At 43.2% G+C, this 26,885-nt stretch overlaps 1 protein-coding gene across 2 annotated transcripts in view; it reads right to left on the reverse strand.

Annotated features, from left to right (window-relative positions):
- FHOD3 (formin homology 2 domain containing 3) overlaps positions 1 to 26,885 on the reverse strand; it is a 529,299-nt gene that overhangs the window by 88,197 nt on the left and 414,217 nt on the right. The window contains exons 12-14 of one of the 2 annotated variants that reach the window (XM_068993854.1): positions 17,880 to 18,014; positions 13,148 to 13,198; positions 5,601 to 5,815 (exon numbers count right to left, since the gene is read on the reverse strand). In XM_068993854.1, coding sequence (XP_068849955.1) covers positions 5,601 to 5,815; positions 13,148 to 13,198; positions 17,880 to 18,014 — 401 coding nt within the window. The remainder of the gene's footprint in view (positions 1 to 5,600; positions 5,816 to 13,147; positions 13,199 to 17,879; positions 18,015 to 26,885) is intronic. The other variant, XM_068993855.1, reaches the window with a different exon arrangement.

The raw sequence follows: 26,885 nt of genomic DNA on the forward strand, positions 1-26,885 counted from the left end.
GTAATAAAGTCCTTTGTTTCTGACCCAGGAGTTTCGTGTCTTCTGCCAACATCCATGAGATCATGGCGGGCTAACTTACTGCTTTTAAGTAGGGTGAAGTCTCAGACCTTTGGCAGATATTGACGCCTATTTGTCATCCATGCGATTATCATGGCACTCATGTAATATCCTGCTTTAACAATGGTCCCAATGCCACTCTGAGCCTTATCTTTACTTAAGTAAACTTCAGCAGGATTTATACTTTGCTTCGGATAAACTCAGGACTATTTAATGTTTTATAAAATGGTACAAGAAGACACACTGCAGGCAACTGTCATTCTCTGTAAGAGGAAAAATGGGAAAGTGTTATCTGTTCCTTTTTTTAGGAACCAAGAAATGGCAAGCACAACACTCCCATGATTCACAAAGGCTGTCAAATGTCCCCCAGCAGGCACAGCAGGCAGGGCCCTGGCCTTGCCCTTGGGGTGAGTCCCTGAGAGATTCTGTCTCACTGAACAAATGGCATTAAGTAGCAGCAGTCAGGTGAGGTGGGGCAGCCCTGAGTCACAGAACCACCAGGAAGCTAGTTGCCTGCCAGCTCACGAAATCCTGGACTGGAGGTGTCCAGAAGCTTTATGCAAGGGAACCAGCATGCATTAGGCTGATGATGGATGATATTCCATTGCTCCTGTGCCAGCTGGAAACAGGATGCCAGATGTTTCTGATCTCTACCCCATGGACAAGGTAACCTAAGAGAGCACCTATTTGCCTGAAGGGCACTGAAAATATGTTACACAATGAAGGTAACAAAGATGCTCAGTCAGTGACTGCTAACGATGACAGCAGCCATGACGAATGAAAATGAGGAAAAATGATGATTCACTGAAAGAAATTGAACATTTTATGCCATTACTGTATGTCTATATTTTATTTCCAGGTGTGAAGATCAGAAGACTAGAAGAATTATCATGTTTACCAGTAAACACTTACTGTAACGTTTACTATAAACGCTTAGGGGCTTCCCGGGTAGCTCAACTGGTAAAGAATCCACCTGCAATGCAGGAGACCCTGGTTCTGTTCCTGGGTCAAGAAGTTCCCCTGGAGAAAGGATAGGCTACCCACTCCAGTATTCTTGGGCTTCCCTGGTGGCTCAGCTGGTAAAGAATCTGCCTGCAAGGTGGGAGACCTAGGTTCTATTCTTGGCTTAGAGAAAATATCAGTTTACCATGCCCATAATTTCTGTAAGTGCCTCCAGCTGAGTGCTGGTGAATAGGCCGTGACCATATAAGCCACATTTTATATTTCCAGTGCCAAAAAGTAAGACATTTGGAAATATGTAGGAATCAATTACAGGCAGAAAAAAAATCATACTGTTGAACATATTTTTCCTTGACATAGAATTAATAGAGTATGGTAAATTTCTAAATGCATCTCTAACATGCTAGCTCTGTGTGTGAAATAAAGAGCACCGAGCTCAAAATAAGACAAATAATCTAGCCATTATGTGTGATTTCATGGCTATATTAATGAGTGAAATCACCTTATCAATTCTTGACAGCATCTTCCTTCTCCTGGGAAATGGTCATTTCTCTCATTTAGCCTAAGGGGGGACTCCGGTATTTGAGCCAGGAAGCCTGGGAAGAACACAGTTCTAGCCTCCAAGGAAGGCAGTTCAACCCTGAGACATCCTGCAGGGACCACCGTCAACACCTGGTTTCGATATCAGCTATTTTCTCCACTTTGTTTCCATGAAATAGGTTACCAAGATCTGACACCCACTGGCATAATAGTTTACCTTGCTGCTTTGACTTCACTGTGGGCCCATAGATTGTCTCTTTTTTTTTTTTCCTGGCCATATTAACTGGCCTGCAGGATCTTAGTTCTCCAACCAGGGATTGAGCCCCAGGCCCTTGGAATTAAAAGTGCAGTCCTAAACACTGGACTGCCAGGGAGTTCCTAGATTATCATTGTTTTCAATCCTCAGAATAATTTCCTTAAAGCCACATCGAAGAACTCCATTCCAAAAGAACATTGCACCTTTTCTCTACCTAGTGAGGAAAACTTGTTTGTTTCCAGAGTCATCTGTGAATGCTTTAAAATAACAGGAAACTCATTTATTGGATAGATATTCTGATGGATACCATGAGGGCTTGGTGAAAATAAGGAAAGCGTAATTCAAGCAATGGGACTTCCCTGGTGGGCCAGGGGATAAGACTCTGCCTACCAATGCAGGGGACACAGGTTCAAATCTTGGCCCAGGAAGATCCCATATGCCGCGGAACAACTGAGCCCATGTACCACAACTCCAGAGCCTGTGCTTTGGAGCCCAGGAACTATCACTACAGAAGCCCTGGTGCCCTAGAGCCTGTGTCTCACAACAAGGGAAGCACCGCAGTGAGAAGCCCTTGTATTGCAACGAAGAGAAGCCCCCTCTCTGCAACTAAAGAAAGCCATGAAAGCCATCTCTGCAGCAATGAAGACCCAGTGCAGCCAATAAATAAATAAAATTTAAAAAATAATAATTAAAGCAATGGATGAAGAGAACAGTTCTCCCATGGCTACCTAAACTGGGGGCTAATTGTCTCCATTAATTAGAGCACAGCGCAAACGAAAGCACATGAATGTGTTTGGGCCTGGCAGCTTGACACAAAGGAAAAATATTCAGATCATCATCACCAGTTTTAGGCACCACTGGGACAAACACCTGCTATGAACCACAAGAGGGCCAGATGGAAAAATAATTCAAGCACACACTGACTTGATGGTGGGAGTAGCGGTGTGATTTACACAAAAGTTACAGCAGATTTAGCTGGGAAGGTTTTTGGCTGAAAGATCTCACTAGACGCCACATAATGCTACAGGTATTTTACCATTAACTCTTCCCTCTTCGTAAATATATTTTGTAGGCGAAAAGGGAGAGAAAGCTTTAATGTTTTCATATATTTTGTTATTAAAAGAATTCAAGTAAGAACTCACAAAGTGACCTTTAACCCTAAGGAATACATAATTCAGGAATAAATACTTGCTGTTCCTTTTTCTTTGTAAATACAATTCTGAAATGTAGGTCACAATTTTGATAGATACCGGCGAGAGGGTCGTGAGGGGTTGGCATGGGATTCTTGGGAGCACCACCACAGATACCAAGGCACAATGAATGGCCGGGTTGGGAGTGAAACAGTGATTTTTACTCCCAGCATGGCATCAGCCGGATCTGAAGCACATCCCCATCTATCCGAGCCTCCACTGAAGTATGGATAAGAGCATCTCCCTTCTTTACTGAGATGCACCACAAGGCATTAAAGAGCAGCATTTGGAAGGAAGCAGCTAAGTGCTACAGAAATGTGAAATGAATTATTAACATATGACCCCACAAAGATAAAGAATGAAAAAGCAAGTCAACCCCTGGCATGTTTGGACCATGTGCCAGGTGTTTGGTGCAGGACAAACATCTGGATGTGTGATTATATATTTTATTCTTCCCCCAGCTGTGGGAATATTCTAAATATTAGGGATCAGCAAAACATGACTCTGAGCATTTGAAAAGGGGGACCTGGTGAAAAGCTGAGACCATTAACCGGGAACTAGTGGAATGCTTCCAGGAATGATAACAAACCAGGTGAAGAAAAACCCTTATGTCACACCTACTTTTGTGTTCTGGTCCAAAGGCTCCAAATCAGAAAGATGCTTCATCAGTTCACTTGAAAGCATCCTCTTACAGCCTTTCTTCTTCTACACTTAGACTTTCCAACTGAATAACTCGGTTATGTACTAGGACAAGGATGTTAGAACACTTTGCTGGTTCCAACTGATCTGATGGATGACAATAACTTCACATATGACGGAAGTGTCTCTAGATTCTGTAAGGCCACTGCTTCTCCCCTCTTCCCAAGGAAAAAGGGAACACCAGCGCTATTTTGTTAATTTGTAGCTGTGTCTAAATTCAAGCCCAGTATTCCTTTTTCTGATGTCGATAACCACTTAAGGTGTGACTTCAGTCAAACATTTTCTTACTCTCTGTTTACCTCTCCTCTGAAGAGGAAAATGACATTTGCTATTTTTCTTTCTGAAAGCATACTGAAATAACCTTCCACAAATGCATATTATGTACATACAAATTATTTCCTGTGTTCTGATTAAAGTTTAAAATACTCTCTTTTTAAATGGATAGGATGGCTTGTTTGACTGACACTGGACAAAATACTTGAGGAGCTGTCTTGGTATTGCCACAAACATCAAATAGATTAAAAATCTCGAGGACAAACAGTATTTATAGATACTGACAATTCCTTCTTAGCGTGGGGCCATTCCGTACGTCACAGTTTGGACAAAACCCTTCTGTAAAATGCTGGAGATAACAACTCTTAGAGTTAAAAGTACCCAGATTTAATCCTGAACCACAGCTTGCAGGGGGAATATTTTTTATATGGCCTCTGGCAATACCACCATTTAGATAGAACAGTGATATCAGGCCGAGTTTGGAAAGCACACTGCTGTTACAGAGAAATCTGTTTTCCTGATTCCCGGAGTCTTAACATTTTAAGACCGACATTACTCATCTAGGACTGAGCCGTCTGCCCAGGACAATCTTCCATGGCTCCAGGACCAGGAGTAACAGGGCGTGATGGGGAGCTGGGACGGAACCAGCCTGCTCCAGGAGATTGAGCCCTGAAGCTCGGAGAGCCAGCAAAGAACTGGACAGACAAGATGGTTCAGTTACAGCCAGTTCTGCTGAGGTCATGGAGTCCTGCCTTGTTTAAATTAGACTTTACACCATATTTAGTCAGCCTTCCTAGAGTTAAAAGTTTAGTGTCTCCGCTGTCTTCAGTTGGCTGAGCCTACAGCAGGCTGCAAGCCATAACACTCGATTAAACCAAACAGTGCTGGCTGCAGGGTTAGTCAACACGCAGCGTTAGGCGCCTGTACCCAAGAACTGTCCTCTCTGACAACGTGAAAGAAAACGGACCCACAATTTGCAGAGCTATCAGGAAAACTGCTGATGCTCCAAGGCTGCAGTGTACGATGGTACTGATTTTCTCCAAATAAAGCTAAGACGACAGGCAATTTCTCCGGGGAGAGCCTGTCTACATTCTAACACCCACCCCCATACCACAGGCCAGTCATCTTTACTATCTTCTTCTTTTTTCTTCTTCAATATTTTACTTCTGTTTGTATGAGGTCCGTGTTTCTTTGTTTGCTCTGATTAATCTTATCCTCTATCAGTGTAACTTAAACCAGATTGACAATTCCTACGGGAGGAGCACTTAAAAGGGGTCACCCTATTGGGCAGGGCCAATAAATAAAGAACATGCAAATAACAGAGGAATAAACTAATCCTAACTTATTATCCTGTGAATTAGGATTAAATGTCAAAGTGAGCCTTATTTTCAGCATTCTCCCTTTCCAGTGATCATACACTGACAAGCTTTATAAATAATTTTGCTGTAGTAAGTGGCTCTGCAAACCCCTTGCTATTAGTGACAGCTCAGGTCACAGCCACCCCCCGAAGCTTCCCATTAGCTGCCTCTTAGTATGAGTTTGCACGTTGGGATGGTTCCTGCTGCCTAGAAGCCTGTCTGATGTTAATTACCCCATCAGTTCCCCTCTACTCTCCCTTCACTCACCTTGGGGATGCTGAGGCGTTCCTGGGGAGGAGGATGATACCGTGGGAACCTCCTGCGAGTCTAGAGATGAAGGGCTACGACCCAGGGGGGCGGGGAAGGCGGGGGCTGCCGGTGAGGTCAGGTCCAAGGAGAGGTCAGCTTTGCCCCGGCTCGCACTCCGGTTTCTCAGCTCCTTCTCATGCGCCTCAGCTGCCAACTGCTCCAAGTATTTGTATCTGAAAGTTAAATTCCAAAGGGTTTCCGTAAAAAGAAAGAGGAGCCCGTGGCTGGTGCTTGTTTATGGATGAAACACCTGCAGAGTGAGCTGGTTTCCTGATGCAAAGAGCACAGCGCAGGGCTGGCTGGAGGGCCCGCCTGCCAAAAGCACCCAGCAAAGCCAAGATGCTAATGATTAAAAATCCTGCATCATTCATAACCAAACAAATTGGGGGAAGTGGTAACATCACAGTCTCCAGATACCAGATCACTGCTGCAGAATCCTAGTTTGCTCTTTTAGGAAACATTTGTGCAAACAAGCCAAACAGCAATAATGACCATCAAAAAGCCCCAACAGTGACAGCTGAAAACCACACACCCTCAGAGCTGTCAGCTGTGAAATGGGAGGGTGCCTTGGTGCAGCAGACAGGAACAATGCCCCAAAATACCAAAAGGTTGTTGGATGAAGCCCTCCCTGGATTTCTGAACCTGCTTCAACGCTAACAGCAATGTGACTGGAATTCACTTTGTTCTCTTGGTGTCGACCATGGAAAGTTTTTTATATTCTAAAATATTTCTGAGTAGGACTCAGACATCCAATAGCTTGGCCCTGACGTCACATATCGTTTATTCATCAAAGTCAGTTTAAAAGAACAAAGATACATCTGTTTTGCATTTCAGGCAGGCAGAACCCACTAACTGTTTATTAAGACCAGCTACCAATCATATTCCTCATAGAGTGCTTTATAGATTAGACCAAAATAACTCTGAAATATGTGCCTCTTCCAGATGTCTGCTAATTTTACCCGTCATTATTTGTTCAGGAATAAATTCATGAACTCAGCTGTAGCAGGTTTTTGACGATCATGTGTGCGTGCATGCTAAGTCGCTTCAGTGGCGTCCGACTCTTTTGCAATCCTATGGACTCTAGCCCACCAGACTCCTCCATCCATGGGATTCTCCAGGCAAGAATACTGGAGTGAGTTGCCATGCCCAACTTCAGGGAATCTTCCCGACCTAGGGATCAAACCCACGTCTCCGATGTCTCCTGCATTGGCAGGCGGGTTCTTTACCACTAGCGCCACCTGGGAAGCCCCTTTTGACTATTATACCACCACAAAACTTTGCAAACGCTTAGTCCAGACCCTCACTCACATCCACCCAAACTCACTGCCTCAGTTACTTCCCAAGGGCAAGGCCCCAGCCCTAGACCCTGTAGCCCCCACCCAGACACTGCACACACGGCGCTCTTACTTCAGCTGGATAAGAAAGGCAGAGCACACAAACTGAACCTTTCAAAAGAATGTCTTTAGAAAGAACACATTTCTTCATCCATCCTTCAGGGGGTGTGGCTCCCAGGTCTGCAGTCATCACAGCTCTCCCGCCAGGCCCCAGGACGGGCTCGCACGCACATCTCTCCCAGGGGGGCCCTGTTTTGACCACCACAGATGGAAGTGATCTTGCCCTTGCCTCTGAACTCATGTTGGATATGTAGACCATTCAACTCATATAGCATTTTACATTTACTGCCTGGCATATTTAGTCATCTTTTCACATACGCTAAGTCTGTTTTCAACAAGCAGGTGATAGGACTTTTTGAGAACAGGAAGGTGACCATCCTCAGTTCTTTCCCTGGGCACTGTGCATTCATGGGCTGATGGGAAGCAGGCAAAGAACCCACCAGGAGCAGCCCACCTGCTCTCATCTCCCTGCAGCCCAGGGCGCCAGAGGGCAGGGCCACCCGATTTCACTTTCTTGGGGAGTGAGCCTACTTTCCTGGTGACTCTCTGGTAAAACGCATGAAGTGGATTTGCATTTACAAATGTCTGTCTCACGGTTAACAGGGTGAAACTTGACCCAGAAAGCAAGCTTTAAAGACTCTGGACTTTCCTTGCCAACAACGTCATCTCTCAAAAAGTAGCAAAAGTACCAAAAAGGAGATATTTCTGAAGTTAATGCAGATGGGCCCCCAAAAATTATCAGGTGGTGGAAGCGACAGGGATCGTGGAAGATAGTGGTCTTGAGGGCAAGTGTCGGGGCCTGTATTTTATTATAAAAGGGCTGGGGGCAAATGGAAGGCCAGGAAGGCTGGGAGGCCAGGAGATCCCATCATGGGCACACGTGTCCCCATGTGGAGTCCAAGCGGCAAGGGCAGGGGGCAAGAGGAATCCAGGGCAAACAGGAGGATCTGGACATGTCCCAGAGATGGGGATCCTAGAGGAGGCAAGCGATGCTCTAGCAAAATCAGGGAGAGAAGTAACGAAGCCCCACACAGAAGGCTTCAGGCCAGGAGGACAACACTTCACCAACCTCCATTTCAGCCAGCCCCACCCTGGCCTCTCTGGTCCCCTCCCTGTGGGCAGCCAGGCTGGCAGGTATGTGCTGGCAGCCAAAGGGTTCACCCCATTTTCAAGGGGGACCCCAGGGGTCCAGGGTCTGGATAGACTTCTCAGAGACTATTCCTGTGCACCTCTTGGCTCATGGATGTCACCCTTGAGGATCCCTGAGACAGGCGGAGGGGACGAGTCAGGGGTTTAATCTGACTTGTTTTTAGGATGTTTAGATGACAGACAAAAATGGCAGGATTTAGGGTTAAGGGGTCAGTTCTATAGACAAAGAGTACTGGAGGCTAGTTGCACAAAAATGTGAATGTATTTAACACTACTGGATTATACATTTTAAAATGGTTAAAACAGTAAGTTATATGTTATGTATACTTTTCCACAATTAACATTAAAACATGGCAGAGGCGGGGAGGCCCAAGGGTCGAGAGCTGCCATATTTCTGTGTTCCCACGATGGGTGGAGTGGTGATAGGCATGCTCAGGGAGCGCCAGGCTACCCAGCATGGAGACCTTCGAGCTCAGAAACCTTTCCTGTACCATGGACACCTCTGGCAAAACCTGGGGAGGAAGCTGGACCTCTATCCCAACCTTCCCTGCGAGGGCGATCTAATTGCTGCTCGATCCTAGGAGCCCACCAGCCCATTTGATGACGGTCACACCTCGGCTGCCTAGCAACACCGCCTCCAGCCAACAGACTCTGACGTAGCATCCTAGAAACAAAGTACTGGGTTTCTATCAACAGACTATGCCCTCGACTCAAAATACTTTTCATTTTGCCTACCCTCATTGAAACATTCTCATTATCTTGCCTCTGTCTACATCTAATTCCTTTATCCTTTCATTATTTATTAAATATTCTGCTGAGTGCCTGTCATGTGCTAAAAACTAAAAGCACTCAGTTAAGTCAGCTCAGTCGCTCAGTCACGTCCAACTCTTTGCGACCCCATGAACTGCAGCACGCCAGGCTTCCCTGTCCATCACAAACTCCCCAAATCTAAATTATTAAATCTCTAGTAGGCACTAGAGATTTAATAATAAATAAGAAAATACGTACCTTTGTGGCACTCATAGTTCAGTGAGAATTAGAGAAACAGACTTTGTAATGAGCTCAATGCCCACCCAGAGAAGGCAATGGCACCCCACTCCAGTACTCTTGCCTGGAAAATCCCATGGACAGAGGAGCCTGGTAGGCTGCAGTCCATGGGGTCATGAAGAGTCGGACACGACTGAGCGACTTCACTTTCACTTTCATGCATTGGAGAAGGAAATGGCAACCCACTCCATTATTCTTGCCTGGAGAATCCCAGGGATGGTGGAGCCTGGTGGGCTGCCGTCTATGGGGCCGCACAGAGTTGGACACGACTGAAGCAACTTAGCAGCAGCAGCAGCAATGCCCACCAGGATTGTGGGTGGCAGGCTGGTGTCACTACCATCCAGGGGGCATAAGTTAGGCTCTTTACACAGGGTCCAATAGAAACCCTGCATGACTTTTCACCACACCTACGAATGGCTCTTCCTGCCACCCAAGTGCTTGGAAATTCTCCCTTAAACCAAAACCTGGCTCCCTCTAACTTCTAGTCTGTCCTCAGATCATGTTCAGAATCCGCTCTTACTGCTTCAGGGTCACTTTGATGCATAATTTCCCAAATCCTCGCCCAGTCCCAGCCGTCCCATTTGCACTCTGTCCCCAGAACCTCTGCTTCCCATAAGGCACCTCCTCTCCAAATCCTGCCAGCTCCCTCAGACCACTCTCACCCTGACCCCCACCCCAACCCAAAGATTCCCAGCCTGGATCTCGTTCCTTATCACCCCTAAAAAAAGAATCATTCGTGAACATCAAGTCAATCAATATCAGACAGAGACTTTCTTATAATGAGGTGACGTCGCTCAGTCGTGTCTGACTCTTTGCGACCCCGTGGACTGTAACCTACTAGGCTTCTCCCTCCATGGGATTCTCCAGGCAAGAATACTGGAGTGGGTTGCCATTTCCTTCTCCAGGGGATCTTCCCGACCCAGGGATCGAACCCAGGTCTCCCGCATTGGAGGCAGACGCTTTAACCTCTGAGCCACCTTACAAAAAATTAGAAATAGGCCTAACAGAGACTTACTCTGAATCTGCACCATTATCAATAAAACAGCTTACCTAAAATTATGGAATGGGATGACATGAAACTTTAAAATTAAAAATTAAACCAAATTTGTATGCATGGCCATTACCCTCCAAAATAGCAAAAGGACATTCATCTCATTACACTAGGTTATATGAACCTCAAAACCTCTCTGCTGTGAGTCTGGCTGTCTTTTCTGAGTCATGGGACCAAACAAACATGCCTGGCTCCACCCTGAAGAGTTAACAAATGGAGTTCTCTTCCATGTCTCTTTCCACCTCTGATCTCCATTAGTTTTCCCATCCATTTCCAAGTTCCATTATAACTTGGAAATCTTATCTTTTCCTGGCTTACCAGAAACTCCCAACTGCTTTCCAACAAGGGATGAAAGTATATCTCCCTCACTTCCATCTTTACCAGGTAATTCAAACAGCCAACTAACCAGGAAAAGTGGCTGGTCCAAATCAAAGGAAAACACTTGGCTGCTTCCCCAAATCTCAGGTAAACAGAAAGGCAGGCTGTACAGAAAGAATCCCACATGGGGCCATGGAGAACCCACTCCCACACCAGCTAAGAAGACCCAGGGTGGCGGGTGGTGTCGGGGAGAGAGCGGAGGCCAGAGAAGAGGAGTAGAAATCTCCTCTGTGTGAGTTTTCCAGGTAAGTGATGCTCTACTTCAGGGGAAAGAGTAGTAAATAATATGCAGAAAGAGGCAGCCCTCAGCAATTTGGAAAAAACTAGATTCCAGTCTGAACCAGCTCAGATCTTGACGCACACAGTACCTGGTCTTCTCTCCAGGAGCTTTAAAGTCCTGCCTGTCCAGATACAACATGACTGTCAAGCTGTCCAAAAGCTCCAAAAAGTTCGGAGTCCAGAGGGAAAGCTAAAAGATACAACTTGATTTCTTTTTTAAGATTTTTTTTTAATGTGAACCACATTTTTTTAGTCTTTATTGAATTTGTTATAATATTGCTTCTGTTTTATGTTCTGGTCTCTCGGTTGTGAGGCATGTGGATCCTAGCTCCCTGACCATGGATCGAACCCATGCCTCCTGCATTGGAAGGCAAAGCCTTAACCACTGGACTGTCAAGGGAGTCCATGTCATGTCCTCCAGTGTAACAAACAACAAAAAACAGGTACTTACTAGAGTTTCTTTACCAGGATCTTTCACTATAAATTTGCTGGCCACAACTGGTTATCAGGATGGCAATAATCTAATAGAACACTGGAATTAAAGTAATGCCATGGTTTTGTTTATGAGGCTGACGTAAGCATCTAACTTTTAAATTGAACACAGACAGTCTCCACTCTTCCCTGTCTCAGACTGTCCTGATCTATTTAGCTGATGGTGTCTAAAAAAAATTAGCACAATTCCACTTTTTACTGGCATAGTTCTAAGACTGATTGGTTCCGGACTGGCTCTGGTATGAACCCAGCCTTTCCAGTCTTTCCGTGCAGTAACCCCCACCTGGTGGTGGAAGGAATAACTGCAGGCTGGACAGCTGTTCAGTCGCACGGTTGGGTCCGACTCTTTGTGACCCATGGACTGTAGCAAGCCAGGCCTCCCTGTCCCTCACCATCTCCCTAAGTTTGCCCAAGTTCATGTCCATTGCATCGGTGATGCCATCCAACCATCTCATCCTCTGACAACCTCTTCTCCTTCTGTCCTCAATCTTTCCCAGCATCAGGGACTTTTCCAATGAATCAGCTGTTTGCATCAGATGACCAACAATGGAGTTTCAGCTTCAGCATCAGTCCTTCCAACAAGAATTCAGGGTTGATTTCCCTTATGATTGACTGGTTTGATCTCACTGCTATCCAAAGGACTGTCAGGAATCTTCTCCAGCACCACAGTTCAAAGGCATCAATTCTTTGGCACTCTGCATTTTTTACAGTCCAGCTCTCACAACTGTACAGCTGGACAGTGCTAGGGGGTAAACTTGCCTTTTGCTGGTCTACCTCCAAAAACAATTTCCTTTGCTTATCTAAGTTTACCAGACACTGAATATATTAACTTGATATGGTTTAAAGGGATCCAAAGTATGTTGCCATTGAAATGAACAAACTGGTTTACAGCTTAAATATTTTAAAGCTGTTGGTTCTTTTGCTCCTTTATTCAATTGTTGGTTGTTGGTTAGTTGCTAAGTCATATCTGACTCTTTGCAACCCCGTGGACTGTAGCCCACCAGGCTCCTCTGTCCAGGAGTCTGGGAGTCTCTAGGCAAGAATACTGGAGCAGGTTGCCATTTCCTTCTCCATGGGATCTTCCCAACCCAAGGATCAAACCCATGTCTCCTTCATTGCTAACAAATTCTTTACCACTGAGCTACCAGGGAAGCCTCATTTATTCAATACATTCTTCCTAAGTGTCTGCTACCTGCAAGCCCTATGGCAGACACTGGGACACCAAGGAAAATCAGGTATGGTTCCTGCCACACAGGAACTGAGTACAGTTCAGTAAGGGGATGGGTAAGTGGTCAGGCACCTCCAGGGAGAATCTCAGGAGGGTCTGGCACCCTAGCCAGTGCCTGGCATAGTGTGTGGGCTCAAGTATTTGTGGAAGAAATGCTGAACAAATGACTTGGAAACACACAGGAGGGACACCTAACCCAGGCTCAACAGTGGTAGTAGAAAGACATTTAAAATATATACCACATGCCAATAAGCTAAACTATATGTTTATTTAGAGAAGAGTTTTGGAGGAACACACACATATATCTCATACCATGATGGCACTAAATAATTAATCTGTACTTTCTTGGAAAATGGAGATAACCAGGACACTCTATTCTGCAAAATGCCAGCTCCCCAAGGTCTTAGGTCTTGGGTGAAGCTATTGTATTTTAACTACCAAAGTCACATGCCATTTGGTTACAATGGGAAAGAAGAGATATACAAACCTTTCTTCTCTTGCTTGTCTTTGTTCTTCTCTTTTGTCTAAATACTCTCGGCTAATCGAAATATGCAAAACAAACAAAATGGGGAAGGAAAACAACAGAATTAGAGGCTCATAAAATTGCCAAGAAATTATTAACAGACTATATCATGAAAGCTGACTATCATCTCAGAAATGGAAAGTGGTTATTGTTAAATTTTTAAAATATAAACATAAAGGCTGCACTTTAAAAGTACTAAATTTTTCTATAAAATCACAGAGATGAAAACAAGGGATTACTGGATTCACTCAGAACTCTAATTACTCTTCAGAAAGAAGACTTTAAGTATATGGGGAAGAGGGGTGAGACAAAAAGATTTTTAAAAGTTAAACCAATTCATCAATAAGATATGGCAATGACAAGCAAGCAATAGTATTCAGAGGTGAGTACCACACAACCAAACTCTGGTAACTCCCCAACATTCAACTCAAGATTTAAATTTGAGTGGGCCCAAGGGTCTTGGCCATTTTGTGACGCACTCCTCAGTTTAGAAATTCCTTCCACAGCCCAAGATTCTTCCTCTGAATCCCTCACACTTCAGTTTCTAAGCAGAGATCACTGGAAGCTTTTGTGCATTCTCTCTTGTCTTTATCCATAATATGCCCAAATCTGTCTAATTTTAATGCTTTTGTCTGTTTCTCCTGGTGAGGTTCCAATTTGAATCTAAATGTAAGACTGTGTGGTCAGTCCCTTCTCAGTAAACTATTTATTTTCCTGGAGAACGGTGACATGACAGTTTTCTACACTGAACCTCATACGGTAGCTTAAGTTCTCTACCCCTCTGTGCACTGATAGCTGGATAGAAAGGGATGGTAAGAGCAACTAAACCAGGTTAGGAGGTGGGGGAGAAAAAGCAACAAAGGCACAAATGTGTTATCACTTATAAACATCCATTCTCATCACTTACCACACTAGAAATAACATTCCCCATAACCCGGGAAAATTATGATAATATTCAACAAAAATAACAACAGATAAGAATGCTTTGCAAAGAAAACAGCGCAAGGAACATGAATAACTTACATCAATGAGGTGGCTGATAAAGGGTCAGCCATATGGCTAATCTCAGGCATGATTCTATAGAGCTTTTCCTATTTCCTTCTTTGAATTTCTTTTCATTCACATCCTCGGATTTTCAGGATAGAATTGAAGTCATCATAATCAGTAGTTCTGTGTGGTCTGTACTGATAATCAGCATTCCTTTCTAGACAGGCTTATTTTGCCAGGATCTCACTATGTTCTTAAAGGATGAGTGAGATTCTTTGGTGACCAAGAGAAAATAGTGAATAGTTAGTTATGAGCATGGTCTCTGAAGACGAGGTTGCCCAGGTCTAATTCTTACACTACCAATATATGGGCTGAATACATATTACAATACACTCTTGTCCCATTTTTCTGGGACTTCAAAGACACAAATACTAAGATGCATTATTTTACAGGTCCATGAGGCACTGTTCTTTTTTTTTTTCAGTATTTCATATTGTCTTTCAGATTAGATAATTTCTATTGTTTCATCTTCAAATTCACTGACTTTTCTCTCATTTCTATTCTGCTGCTGAAACCATTCAAAGCCTTTTTTATTTTGGTTACTGTATCTTCTGCTTCTATATGTATTTCCATTTGCTTCTTCTTTATATTTTCCATCTCTTTGCAGAGACTTTTCATTTGTTTCAAAAGTATTTGCCTTTACACCTTAGAACATGTTTATAACAGCTGCTTTAAAGTCTTTGTCTGATAATGACAACATCTATGTCCTTTTGTGTTTAGCATATTTTGATTCTCTTTTCCCTTTGAAGATTTTTTTTCCTGGATTCCTATGACAAATTGTTTTGGATTGCATTCTGTATATTTTAAATATTATGCAATGAGACTCTGAGCCTTATTTAAATTCTAGGAAGAATCTTGATTGTTTTCCTTTAGCAGGCAATCAACCAAGTTAGGCTCAGCCTGTAAGCTCTGATTGCCTTCTGATATTGGTTCCAGTATGCAAATATTTTTAATGCTATTCATATCAGGTCCTAATATGCACCACCCAGTGGCCAGTCTGATACCTAAGTGTGTTCTACTCTGAACTTAGTTTTCAAAGTTTGTGGTGTCCTGTTTAGGTTCTGAGTCACATGTGCACAAACTAGAGATGACCTCTGGATTGCTCTCTTGACCTCTCTACTTTTCATAACTTTCCCGTCATTTCCTGTACTCTTTAGGTCTTCCTTCCTGGTCCTCTGGGCAAAAAACGTGGGCTTCAGTTTCCCTGCTCTGCTACAGGCTTTCAGTACCTCCATCTGCTTACAGGGCAATGCAGCAGGAGGAGCCATGGAGAAAAGAAGTATTCTTGCATGACACTCTTCTGAGCACAGGAAGGGTTCCCTCCCTGAGTTTTAGGCACCTGCCTGGACACTAATGTCATCACTGTGCATCTGAAACCATATTGCTTGGAGGCTGGGAGAGGTACAAAGAAAAAAATAAGATGAAACAGGAGACTTCTCAACTCTCCAACCCTCAGGAATTCCTTTTGCTGCTCCTCATTGAAAGGACTGATGCTGAAGCTCCAATATTTTGGCCACCTGATGCGAAGAGTCAACTTATTGGAAAAGATCATGATGCTGGGAAAGACTGAGGGCAGAAGAAGGGGTGACAGAGGATGAGATGTTTGAATGACATCGCCAACTCAATGGACATGAGTTTGAGCAAACTCTGGGTGACAGTGAAGGAGGGAAGCCTGGTGTGCTGCAGTTCATGGTTGGCAAAGAGTCAGACATGACTTGGTGACTGAACAACAGCAACAGTCCAGAAAAAGAGGCATTCTCTTAGAGCTCTTTCAGTTCACGCCTGGCATGTGCTTCTGGGTTTGGGGATGCTTTTGAGTCATGCCATGTGATACTGGAGGGAAAAATGGTGAACTCTCCCTGGTTTTGGTGGAACTTTGAATGCTAGTCTCCATCCCCAATTCACCTGCTCTCTTTTCCAGTTCAGAGTTTTCAGAGCCCCATGCTTTAAATCTGTCCATGGCTGATGGCTGCATTGAGTGATGGCATAGAAGAGACAGGAGGGAGCATGCTGATTTCCTCTTTCCCAGATCTGGTACCTTGTTTTAAGAGGATTTCAATCAAAATCTTAGATGTGTAAGCTAGTCTCTGCATTTTCCATGTGTTTCAGTCAGATTCTCTGCTGCTATTTGGTGGTGAAATATGTGGAGCTCCCAGAAAGCCCTGAATCATGAAGCATCTAACCTGTTCCAGCAGTTTTACAAATTGGTTTTTCCAAAAGTGACAACTTCCAGAGCTACCTCCTGAGAAATGGTGCATACAGGTCTGGCCTGTCCATGTATCACTTGGTAGAAATCTGACAGCTCAAGATACACCATACGGTTTTGGTGTGATAACGATGTTGCTTTACTTCATGCAGCTTGTGAATCCCCATCTTACAAAAGTCAGGATTAGTTTTTTACCCACCAGACTTGGGATACTTGTTTTCATATAGCAGTGAGTTATGGTTAAGGCAAAGTCACAGCTCTGCTCATTTTATGATTAGTGCTGAAGAGCCTGCCTGCCAATGCAGGGAACATAAGAGATGCAGGTTTGATTCCTGGGTCAGAAGATCCCCTGGAGGAGGAAATGGTAACCCCCTCCAGTATTCTTGCCTGGAAAATCCCATGAACAGAGGAGTCTATACTCTTTTTGGCTGCTGGGAAAAGAAAACATTATTGAACTTGTAAATCCTCCTTGACAATGCTTTACATCCTTCATAGATTTCACTGTGAGTAATTGATCGAAGACTGTTTCCCAAAAAAAGTGAATGGAGGAAACAGGAAGTGGAGATGGGAGAGAAATAAGAAGAAAAAAGAGTGTAGAAACTACGGGAGACATGAATGGGAAGATGAAGGAGGGCGGAGGAAGGAGATGGAGAAGGCCAGAGGGAAGGAGGGGAAAGACAAAGGGAAGAAAGGAAGAGAAGGAGGAATGAAGGTGTAAGAAAAGACGAAGCAAGGGTCCAGCATTTTCAAAAGAACTCCACAGCATGAACCCAGGCCAGAGGAGTGTTAGGACGTGGATCAGGAGGATGGGGGGAAAGGCTGATCTGACTGAAGGAGAAAGGGAGAGATCCTGGATTCAGCAGAGCAAACAGGCCGAGACACAGAAGCTGGAGTGGGCCACCCAAGAACACATCTTTAGAGCTGGACAGAGACCAAAGAGACCAGGGGGGACAATGGCCTGGGACTAATCAATACAATGCCTTCTTCTCCTCCATAGGAGGAAATGTTATTGCCTAAAAAATATGAAATATTGCTACAAGGAGTAAGAAACCAGAAAGTGGAAAAGCATTTTCTTTTAGGTGTCCAATAGAATATGAATAAAACATGAATAGCTTCAGGGGAAAATGTCAAATTAAGCCAATTAGGTCCTCTGCCTTCAGGAAGGCCTGCATAAAACCATTTTAGATAATGAAGGCCCCAAGAACACACAGGCCTTAATTGAATCTGGCTGGCTGGCTCTGTTTCCTGCCATAGGTTAAAGGAAGACAGGCCACAACAAACCAGATCAAGCCTGTTTCAGGCTTGCTTTTCTTGAAAACAGAGGGAGTATCGGAAGCAAGCATATTAATCCCTAATCCTTTAATACCAGTATTAACCATATGCAACAGTGAAGGCATGTGCTTTAAGTTTCAGTTCATTAAAAACAATTATAAATCCTCTTACCTGAATTTGTTTCTTTCCTCTCGTTCTATTCTCTGCAACCTTTCCTCTCTCTCCTGTCGCCGCCTCTCCCTCTCTGCTGCCAAGGACTCTTGGTGCTGCCTAAAGGACGACGTGAGAAGACCACTCAGTGATGACCTAAAGATACAATGAGTCAGTGTTTGAGTGGCTCGTCCAGTGATTAAAAGGACTAATGTAGGAATCAGTCAGCCTTGGTTAGAACGGAGGGTCTGCCAGTACCTAGGGAATGGCTAGGGGAAATCACTGAGTGTCTCAGGCTTCTGTTCCAAGATCTTCATCTGTAAATGGAGATAAGTAACTTGCTTTATATGCTCGGAGGACAAAAAGGTGATAATGCATATAAAATACCAAGCAGCAGGCTTGGCATATAAGCAGGTCATCAATAATGAGTGATATTATTATCAAAAAAGTATTCCAGGATATGCTTAAAATATAAACACATATTTTCTCCATACACACACATGCGCGCATTTTAAAATTGGTTTCTGATAAGACTCTGATGACCTGGAAGAAACATTCGGCCTAAAACTGTTTTCTCTTTTACGTGTACTAAAAATATTTTGCCATACACCAGTTTCTCAATATACTTCCCCAAATAATTAATTGTATCATCTTGAAACAAGGGATGACAGATAAGGAGGAAAAAAAAAAAAAGTCAATGGTCTGAAATCTGAATGGAATTAAGGAAATTTCATTTCCATGTCAAGAAGTGTCCATGAACAAGCAGCTTGTTCAAAGGACAGCACTTGATTCTTGATGATACCACACAAATAATCTGGACTGTTCACTGAAGATGCTGTGATGGGGATGGTCAGCTATGTGAAGGCCTTAGTGAAGAATCAGAGGGCAACCACAGAAAATGTTAAGTTAGGAGAATGGGTGGAAGAAGGCAAAATTAGGCAATTATATGAAATATAAAGAAGAGGGTCAGATGGGAAGGAGAGTCTGTTGGACCTCTGGGGAATAATAAAATCTGTTACAGACAACTGAATCTTGGTTTATTAGGAAAACGTCTAAACTGAGACACAAATATTTCTGATATACAGCTTGGGTGATCGCCTACTTGAATTTGATGAATATGCCTGCCTCGTGGGGAACACAAGGTCCCTCAGCACAGGAGAAAGATGTGACTACTGCAGCACACACATTCTGCCATAAGTCGCACAGCTGTTCCCCCTAGAAAAGGTGAGTCACCTCTGGCAACCCATCAGAGGTGGGAGGAGAAGCAGAGGGAAGAAACCACCATCCCCAACTGCTACAAGGAGGGAGTAACGAAACCCTCTGCAAGCAGCTTTCAGCAAGAGAAAGCTCTCTGCAGGAGGCCCCCTTTGATTCGTCACTTTAGCAAAACTATATTATGACTAACCTTAAACCAGGCACCCCCAGGCTCTACTCATCTCTGGCCCAAGCACACCTTTCAAACCTTTTGATCACACAGTACCTTGCTTCCTGTTGGTTTCTTCTTTAGATCAAAGAAGCAACAATGAAGAATAAGTAATTAACAGATGACTGTATCTTCTCCCCAGTCTCCCTGTCAGTAATCCTATGAAAAACTGTGAAACAAGATAGCATCTAAAGAAAGATCACAAGGAGCTGAGGAGCTTGCATGCAATGGGAGATGGCAATGAATCTGCACCTCTGTCCCAATGATTGAGGCTTCTCTGCTAGCTCAGTCAGTAAAGAAATCTGCCTGCGATGCAGGAGACATGGGTTTGATCCCTGGCTTGGGAAAATCCCCTAGAGAAGGACATGGCAACCCACTCCGGTATTCTTGCCCAGAGAATCCCATGGACTGAGGAGCCTGGCAGGCAACCGTGCACAGGGTCACGAACAGTCAGACACAACTGAAGTGACTGAGCGTGCATACATCTCAGTGATTAAGTGAGGTTACTTTCCCCTTTGCCCTGTAACGATGTTCACGGCTGAGAAAAATCTTTGCAGTTGATTTGGGGACATGAGTCCACCTTCTCCTCAGGATGCTGGCTTTCTGATTAAAGAAAGCTTTCTGTTTCTATTGGCACTTGAATCTTGAGTATTGATTTCTGAGCAGTGAGGAGCCAGATCTAAGCTCAGTAACACCTATAATCTGGACTCACTAAGCATCTAATACGTCAGCTTGGATCCTTAGGCATAGAGATAATTTTATCATCCATATAAACAAAGTTATGTTTCACATAACTTCTATCTTCTTTTTGCTACTATCACGTATTTATCTTTCTGTTACATGCAGCCAAATCTAATCCACAATCAGGTGGAGGGGTTTCCTACGCCTCTCACACAGTGAGTGAGAGAAACTGTTATGAATGAAATAGACATGTTTAACCTGATTAATAAATTTTACCTAGCAGATGAAAAAAAATATATATATATATAAAACCTGGTGCCCCAAATTAAAGAAAACATAATCACAGAAATACACAGAAATATTCAAATACACAGAAACTATTTTAAAACCGACTGTCAATCCTGTGACAGGGTTCAAGCTCATGAGTGAATGACAAGAGCTGGTTTTCATGTGCGCTACCTTCCTAACCACAACACAATTGAGTTAAAAATAAATAACAAGAAGATACATTTATAAGAAATGAATCGCCAGTCCAGGTTCGATACAGGATGCTTGGGGCTGGTGCACTGGGACGATCCGGAGGGATGATACAGGGAAGGAGGTGGGAGGGGGGTTTAGGATGGGGAACATGTGTATGCCCATGGTGGATTCATGTTGATGTGTGGCAGAACCAATACAATATTGTAAAGTAATTAGCCTCCAATTAAAATAAATAAATTTAAATTATAAATAATAAAAAATCAAAAAAGAAGATACATTTGAAAAATCCATATAATTGTGAAGTTTTTAAATGCTTCTAATTAATTCAGGTCAAAGAAGAAATATACAGAAAATTAGAAAACATTCAAAGAGTATTATATCAAGACTATATGTCAAAAGGCTATGTATGAAGAGATTATATATTAAAATTTTTAGGATGTTTCTAAAGCATAACGAGTGGTCAACTCAACAGTTTGGAAAGCAGAATTAACTCATTACTCTTAGAAATAGAAGAAAATTTTCTAAACCTGACAATGGTTATTTAGTAAAAACAAATTTTTTAAACTATGTTAAGCATCATTCCTAATGTTGAAACATTTAAGCTTAATACTAGAAATGATAGGAGACTCCCAGAATTGCTTGTATTTGACATTATTCTGGTAGTCTTAGCCAGTACACTAAGATAAGATAAACAAGTAAAAGCATAAGGAAGGGAAACAAATACAATGTCATCATTAGGAGATAATATGATTTATTTAGAAAATCCAAAAACCCCATAAGTTACCAGAATTAGTAAGAGCCCAGTAAGGTTTCTCAATGTAAAATGTGCAAATAGTAATTGTATTTTCATATAACAGTAACAATTATTAAGTTAACTACATGGTAACTACAAATTACTTCATTATAAGAAAGACTTGTAACGTCTTAGTAAAAGGCCTAAATAAATGACAACAACATCACATTTACATATAGAAAGATTCAATACAGTCAAGATGCCAATTCTTTTCCAACTTATACAATTTCAAATCAATTTCATTCAACATTCCAAAAGGATTTTTCACGGAACATTACAAGGTGGCTCCAAAATGTTTATGGAAGAACTGAGATCCAAGGATGACCAAGACAACTTTGAATAAGAACAAAGCGGATCACTGGCCCCACTAGATATCAAGCCCATTCTAAAGCCACAGTGGTTAATTGTGAAGGTGGTCTTGGTGCAAGAACAGAGACATGGAATGACAGATTCATACGCAAATGGCATCTTGATTCATGATAGACATGTCATTGCAGATTAGTAGGGGCATAATGGATTATTTGGGCTTCCCCTGTGGCTCTGCGGTAAAGAACGCACCTGCCAATGCGGGAGACACAGGCTCAATCCCTGGGTGGGGAAGATCCCCTGGAGAAAGAAACGGCAAACAACTCCAGTATTCTTGCCTGGAAAATCCATAGACAGAGGAGCCTGCCAGGCTACAATCCATGGGGTCGCAAAAGAGTTGGACAGGACTTAGTAACTAAATAAACAAACCAAAAAATGGACTATTTAACAAATGGTGCTGAGACAACTATTAGCCGTGTAAGACAAAAATACAGCAGCCCCTCCTCATGCCAAACACAAAAATAAATTCTGGGAAGTTTAAGTGAAACATGTAAAAAGCAAAACTTTACAACATCTAGATATTAGGATAGAAAAGAATTTTTTTCAGACTAGAAATTTAAAAGGGCAGTCAAAAAGGGAAATTTTAATATATATGCACGTTATATTTATATGTTTATATACACTGAAAGACTACCTAAGAATAAAGAGAAGCCACAGCCTGGGAGAAGCTAATTGTAACACAAACAAACCACAAAGTATTAGTAAGCAATACAAAGAGAACTCCTTTGAATCCATATGAAAAAGACAAACTACCTGCTGGAAAAACAGGCAAAGGAAAAATGAGCAAAAGACAGTGGGCATTTTATTGAAGAAGAAAATTAAATCACCAATAAATACATGAACAACACTCATCTTCACTAGGATTCAGGGAGAGGAGATGCAAGCTAAACTCATAGTGAGATATTGTTTCACACCTCCCAGGTTGCAGACTGACAAAAATCCATGCCTGAAGACACAAAACAAGACAAGAACCCCCATATACTGCATCTGGGAGCGTAAGCTGGTGAAATCCTTTCAGAGAAACACTGAATACATCTGGAGATGCGTGTATCCCACAATCCAGAAAATCCACTTCCAGGTTGATACTACAGAGTACACCTTTACACCTCTGCATGTGTAAAGATGACAGACATGTACAAGAATAGAATGTATTACACTGCTTTGTACTGCTAACAGCTAATAACTTGAAACAGCATAAATTTTAAAAAAATAGAAAAAATAAAATTACAGCGTATTTATACAAAGGAATACTCTATACCTGAAGAAATGAATGAAACAGAGTGATATAGACTAATTTGGATGATTTTTAAAAGCATAATATATTGATAGTGAAAAGTAATTTGAAGACCATAAAGAGAATGTTATCATTTTTATGAAGTTTAAATACATGTAAAGCAAAACCACTGGAGAAGGCAATGACAACCCACTCCAGTACTCTTGCCTGGAAACTCCCATGGATGGAGGAGCCTCGTAGGCTGCAGTCCATGGGGTTGCTAGGAGTTGGAAACGACTGAGTGGCTTCCCTTTCACTTTTCACTTTCATGCACTGGAGAAGGAAATGGCAACCCACTCCAGTGTTCTTGCCTGGAGAACCCCAGGGATGGAGCCTGGTGGGCTGCCATCTATGGGGTCGCACAGAGTCGGACATGACTGAAGCAACTTTGCAGCAGCAGCAAAGCAAAACCACACACTATTTAGGGATTTATGAATATTTAGAAAAAATATAAAAACATATATGAAAATGTGCTCTGCTTAGTTTCTCAGTCATGTCCGACTCTTTGCAACCCCATGGACTGTGGCCTACCAGGCTCTTACGTCCATGGGGATTCTCCAGGCAAGAATACTGGAGGGGGTTGCCATGCCTTCCTCCAGGGGATCTCCCCAATCCAGGGATTGAACCCAGGTTTCCCACATTACAGGTGGGTTCTTTACCATCTGAGCTACCAGGGAAGCCCAAGTATCTTTGAATCCCCAAGCTAGCTGAACATTAAAAGTTATGTGCAATCACAGAATCTGAAAACAGAAAATGAAACAAAAACTAAGGTACCCTACATAGGACTGGGGCTGCCAAGATGGCACTAGTGGTAAAGAGCTGGCCTGCCAGGGCAGGTTAGACGTAAGAGACGTGGGCTAGATCCCTGGGTTGGGAAGATCCCCTGGAGGAGTGCATGGCAGCCCACTCCATTATTCTTGCCAGGAGAGTCCCATGACCAGAGGAGCCGGGTGGCCTACAGACCATAGGGTCACACAGAGTCGTACAAAATTGAAGCAATTTAGCATGCATGCACTACACAGGACTATTACTTTAGGTGAATCTGATTCTATTAATAGCTCAGCTCTCAGCCTGCCCTGTGTGGTGGTCTCAAGGACCAGCAGCTTCGGGTCTTGAGTTCTCTTTTCAGAGGGAGGAGAGAGAAGTTCTTGGGTAAGGAACAAAATAAGAACCTTGCCATTTCCCCTTGTGCTTCTGACTTTAATTTGTTCTTCTAAATATATCAGCTTGTTCCAGGAAAAACTTCATGCACGGTAACTTAATAATGGGTCATTAGTGGCTATACTAATGAGTTCACAGTGAAGCTTCTCTATATCATTCGTTAACATCATTTCCTTTCAGATGAGAACACTGGAGCTTGTTTAAAATTAGAACAGAATTAGAACTTGGAAAAATAAAAAGGGTTCCATCTTGTTGAGCAGATGCTGTCATTTCTTCCCGGGCGCCTCTAAGGAAGGGAAATGCAGATGATCCCTGTCTACTGAGATGCCGCAGAGGGAGACCTCATGCTGGGTCTGAGGCCAGAGGGCATGTGAATGTACTATCAGGCAGGGTTAACACGTGATGTACTATCAGGCAGGGTTAACAAGTGATGTACTATCAGGCAGGGTTAACACGTGATGCATTATCAGGCAGGGAGGGTCAACACGTGCAGGCTCTTTCCTTTCAGAAGTAAGATGTGAGATGCTAAGGCGAAGCAATGAAGACTGGTTCCTCTTCTCCTAAAGTGAAGCACAATGCCTTCTATAACTCAAGATCCATTCTCTTGGATGCCCTAACACAGACCTCTGAAGCTGGAAGGGACGACCAAAGCGCCCCATGAGCTTATCTGTCCCGGATAATGGCACAGAAGCCATTTTGGTCATACTAGGAACCAAGAGTTACACATATAATATTAATAAATTAAATTTCCCTAGGTCTCCCTCTATCTAGATATGCCCAATATGTTAGAGTATGAACTCTGGCCCTGTAAATCCTGTTTCTGGAAATAAGCTCACTTAGAATATCAATGCTAGAAAGCATTCAAACCACACAAAGGGAATATCCCAAATCACTGCTAAAAACAAATATATCCAAATACCCAAATTCAAGCTACTATGGTGAATTTTTCTCTTTCTAAAGGCATCCATAACAGATTTTTACCTTCCACATGAAATCTTTCAGGAAAATGCCTACAGTGATTAGCTGTTGCACTGTTTAACCTTGGCCAGCCTGGGGACCAGCTGTGGTGTAAAGGAATTAAATGCAGGGCTTTAGACTGAGAAAACCTGAGCATGGCCAGTCAGTTAACCTCCCTGAGCCTCACTTTACCTGCTTGTAAAATGGAGATAATAATACTCCATATTATGTGAGAGTGTATGTAGGAGCCTGCTTGGAACAGCATCTGGGTCACAGCAGGCACTCAACAGACATCACTTTATGCTGGGAGTGGAAGATCTACAATCACAGAGGAAGGTCTGAGCTGTGGTCTCCAAGGCCAGATCTGGAATACGACAGTGGCAGTTCTCAGCGTGAGGGGCTACAGTGGGCTACGGGTTTGATCTGAACCTTTCTGTCATGGCTCCGAGCTGGGTCTGTAATCAGGACTGCATGCCACCAGGAATGCACCTGGGAAGCTGAAGTCATCTAAGTTACACCCAAGGCAGCTGCAACCAAGTGAAGCCACACAAGAATGCAGGTGGCCAGAGGCCAGAGAGGTTTTGCAAGGGAGCGGATGATATACTCTGAGCAAGAGGAATTGCAATATTTAATCTTGGATGCAAAAGGCTCTCGGAACTACCCCAGAAATCCCATCTGGTTCAGGCCTCCCTTTCTGGGACGTCTGGAGCAGGAACTCGACTGCACTGAAATATGGTTTGTAATGAGTGAACGTTTATGGAGACAACACAGTGTGCCAATTATTTTGCACAAAATGGCTCTTTTAATCAGTACAACTTCTTGTACTAAGCTCTATTATTATCTCCTTTATAGATGAGAAAATAGAGGCACGGAGAAGTTCTGGATGTAGCAGAGCTAAGCTTTGTAAACAGGCCTGTCAGGCTGGAGCCCTCATGTTGACTATTCCTCCCCTCCCCACACCACGGGTACTTAGTAAAGTACCATTTGTGTAGTACTTGCCACAGTACATGCATCAGTTTCAATTTTATTTTCATTTCTTTCCTAAAAATGACCGCTACCCTAAATTTGGTCTTCATCATCTCCACATATGTTACTATATTTCCTCCTGCAGTCTAACTTTCTAGGCCGGATCCTGTTTTCTCATTTGTCCCTGTCTCCTGACACTTAGAAGAGATGCATGATGAGTCACCTGATGAATGAATTAGATGCTGAATAACAAGGATGCATCAAGTCAGATACAACTGTAGACACTAGTCTCCATGTGTCTATATGCTCAGCCCATTCTCTAAGGGAAACCACAGGATGATGACCTGCTGAGATAATGTCTTATGTGTAGGACCCTGAGCGCTGGCAACAGCTGAGTGAATACGGTGGGTTCCTCCCCAAAGGCAGTTCATCCAAAGGCAAGCTGTCTAGTGGTTGTGTGAGGCTTCTGGTGTAGAAGGCCAAGCTAATCATAGTCGTGTGCCCAGGACTTGGAACTGGAAGGTAGGACAAGAATATGTAGTTGAGAGGAAGTGAAAGTGTTAGTCACTCAGTCGTGTCCGACTCTTTGCAACACCATGGACTATAGCCCATCAGGCTCCTCTGTCCATGGACTTCTCCAGGCAAGAATATTGGCGTGGGGTCTCCCACGTTGAAGGCGGATTCTTTACCATCTGAGCCACTATGGAGAAGCAGAAGCCAAAGGGTCAGGTGGCATGAGTTAAAGTTGTAAAAAGATCATTGCCTCAACAGTGGTAAAATACTGGATTAAACATAGCGAAGACACAAGGCCTGCAAGAACAGAACTTCCTGAATCAATTACATCGTAGAATGAAGCTGAATAATGTTTATAGGAATCCTCCCCCCCAAAAAAAGAGAGAAATTTACAGGAGTGGCATCTATTAAGAA

The sequence above is a fragment of the Capricornis sumatraensis genome, chromosome 21, assembly GCF_032405125.1.
Source record: "Capricornis sumatraensis isolate serow.1 chromosome 21, serow.2, whole genome shotgun sequence".
Classification (NCBI taxonomy): Eukaryota; Metazoa; Chordata; class Mammalia; order Artiodactyla; family Bovidae; genus Capricornis; species Capricornis sumatraensis.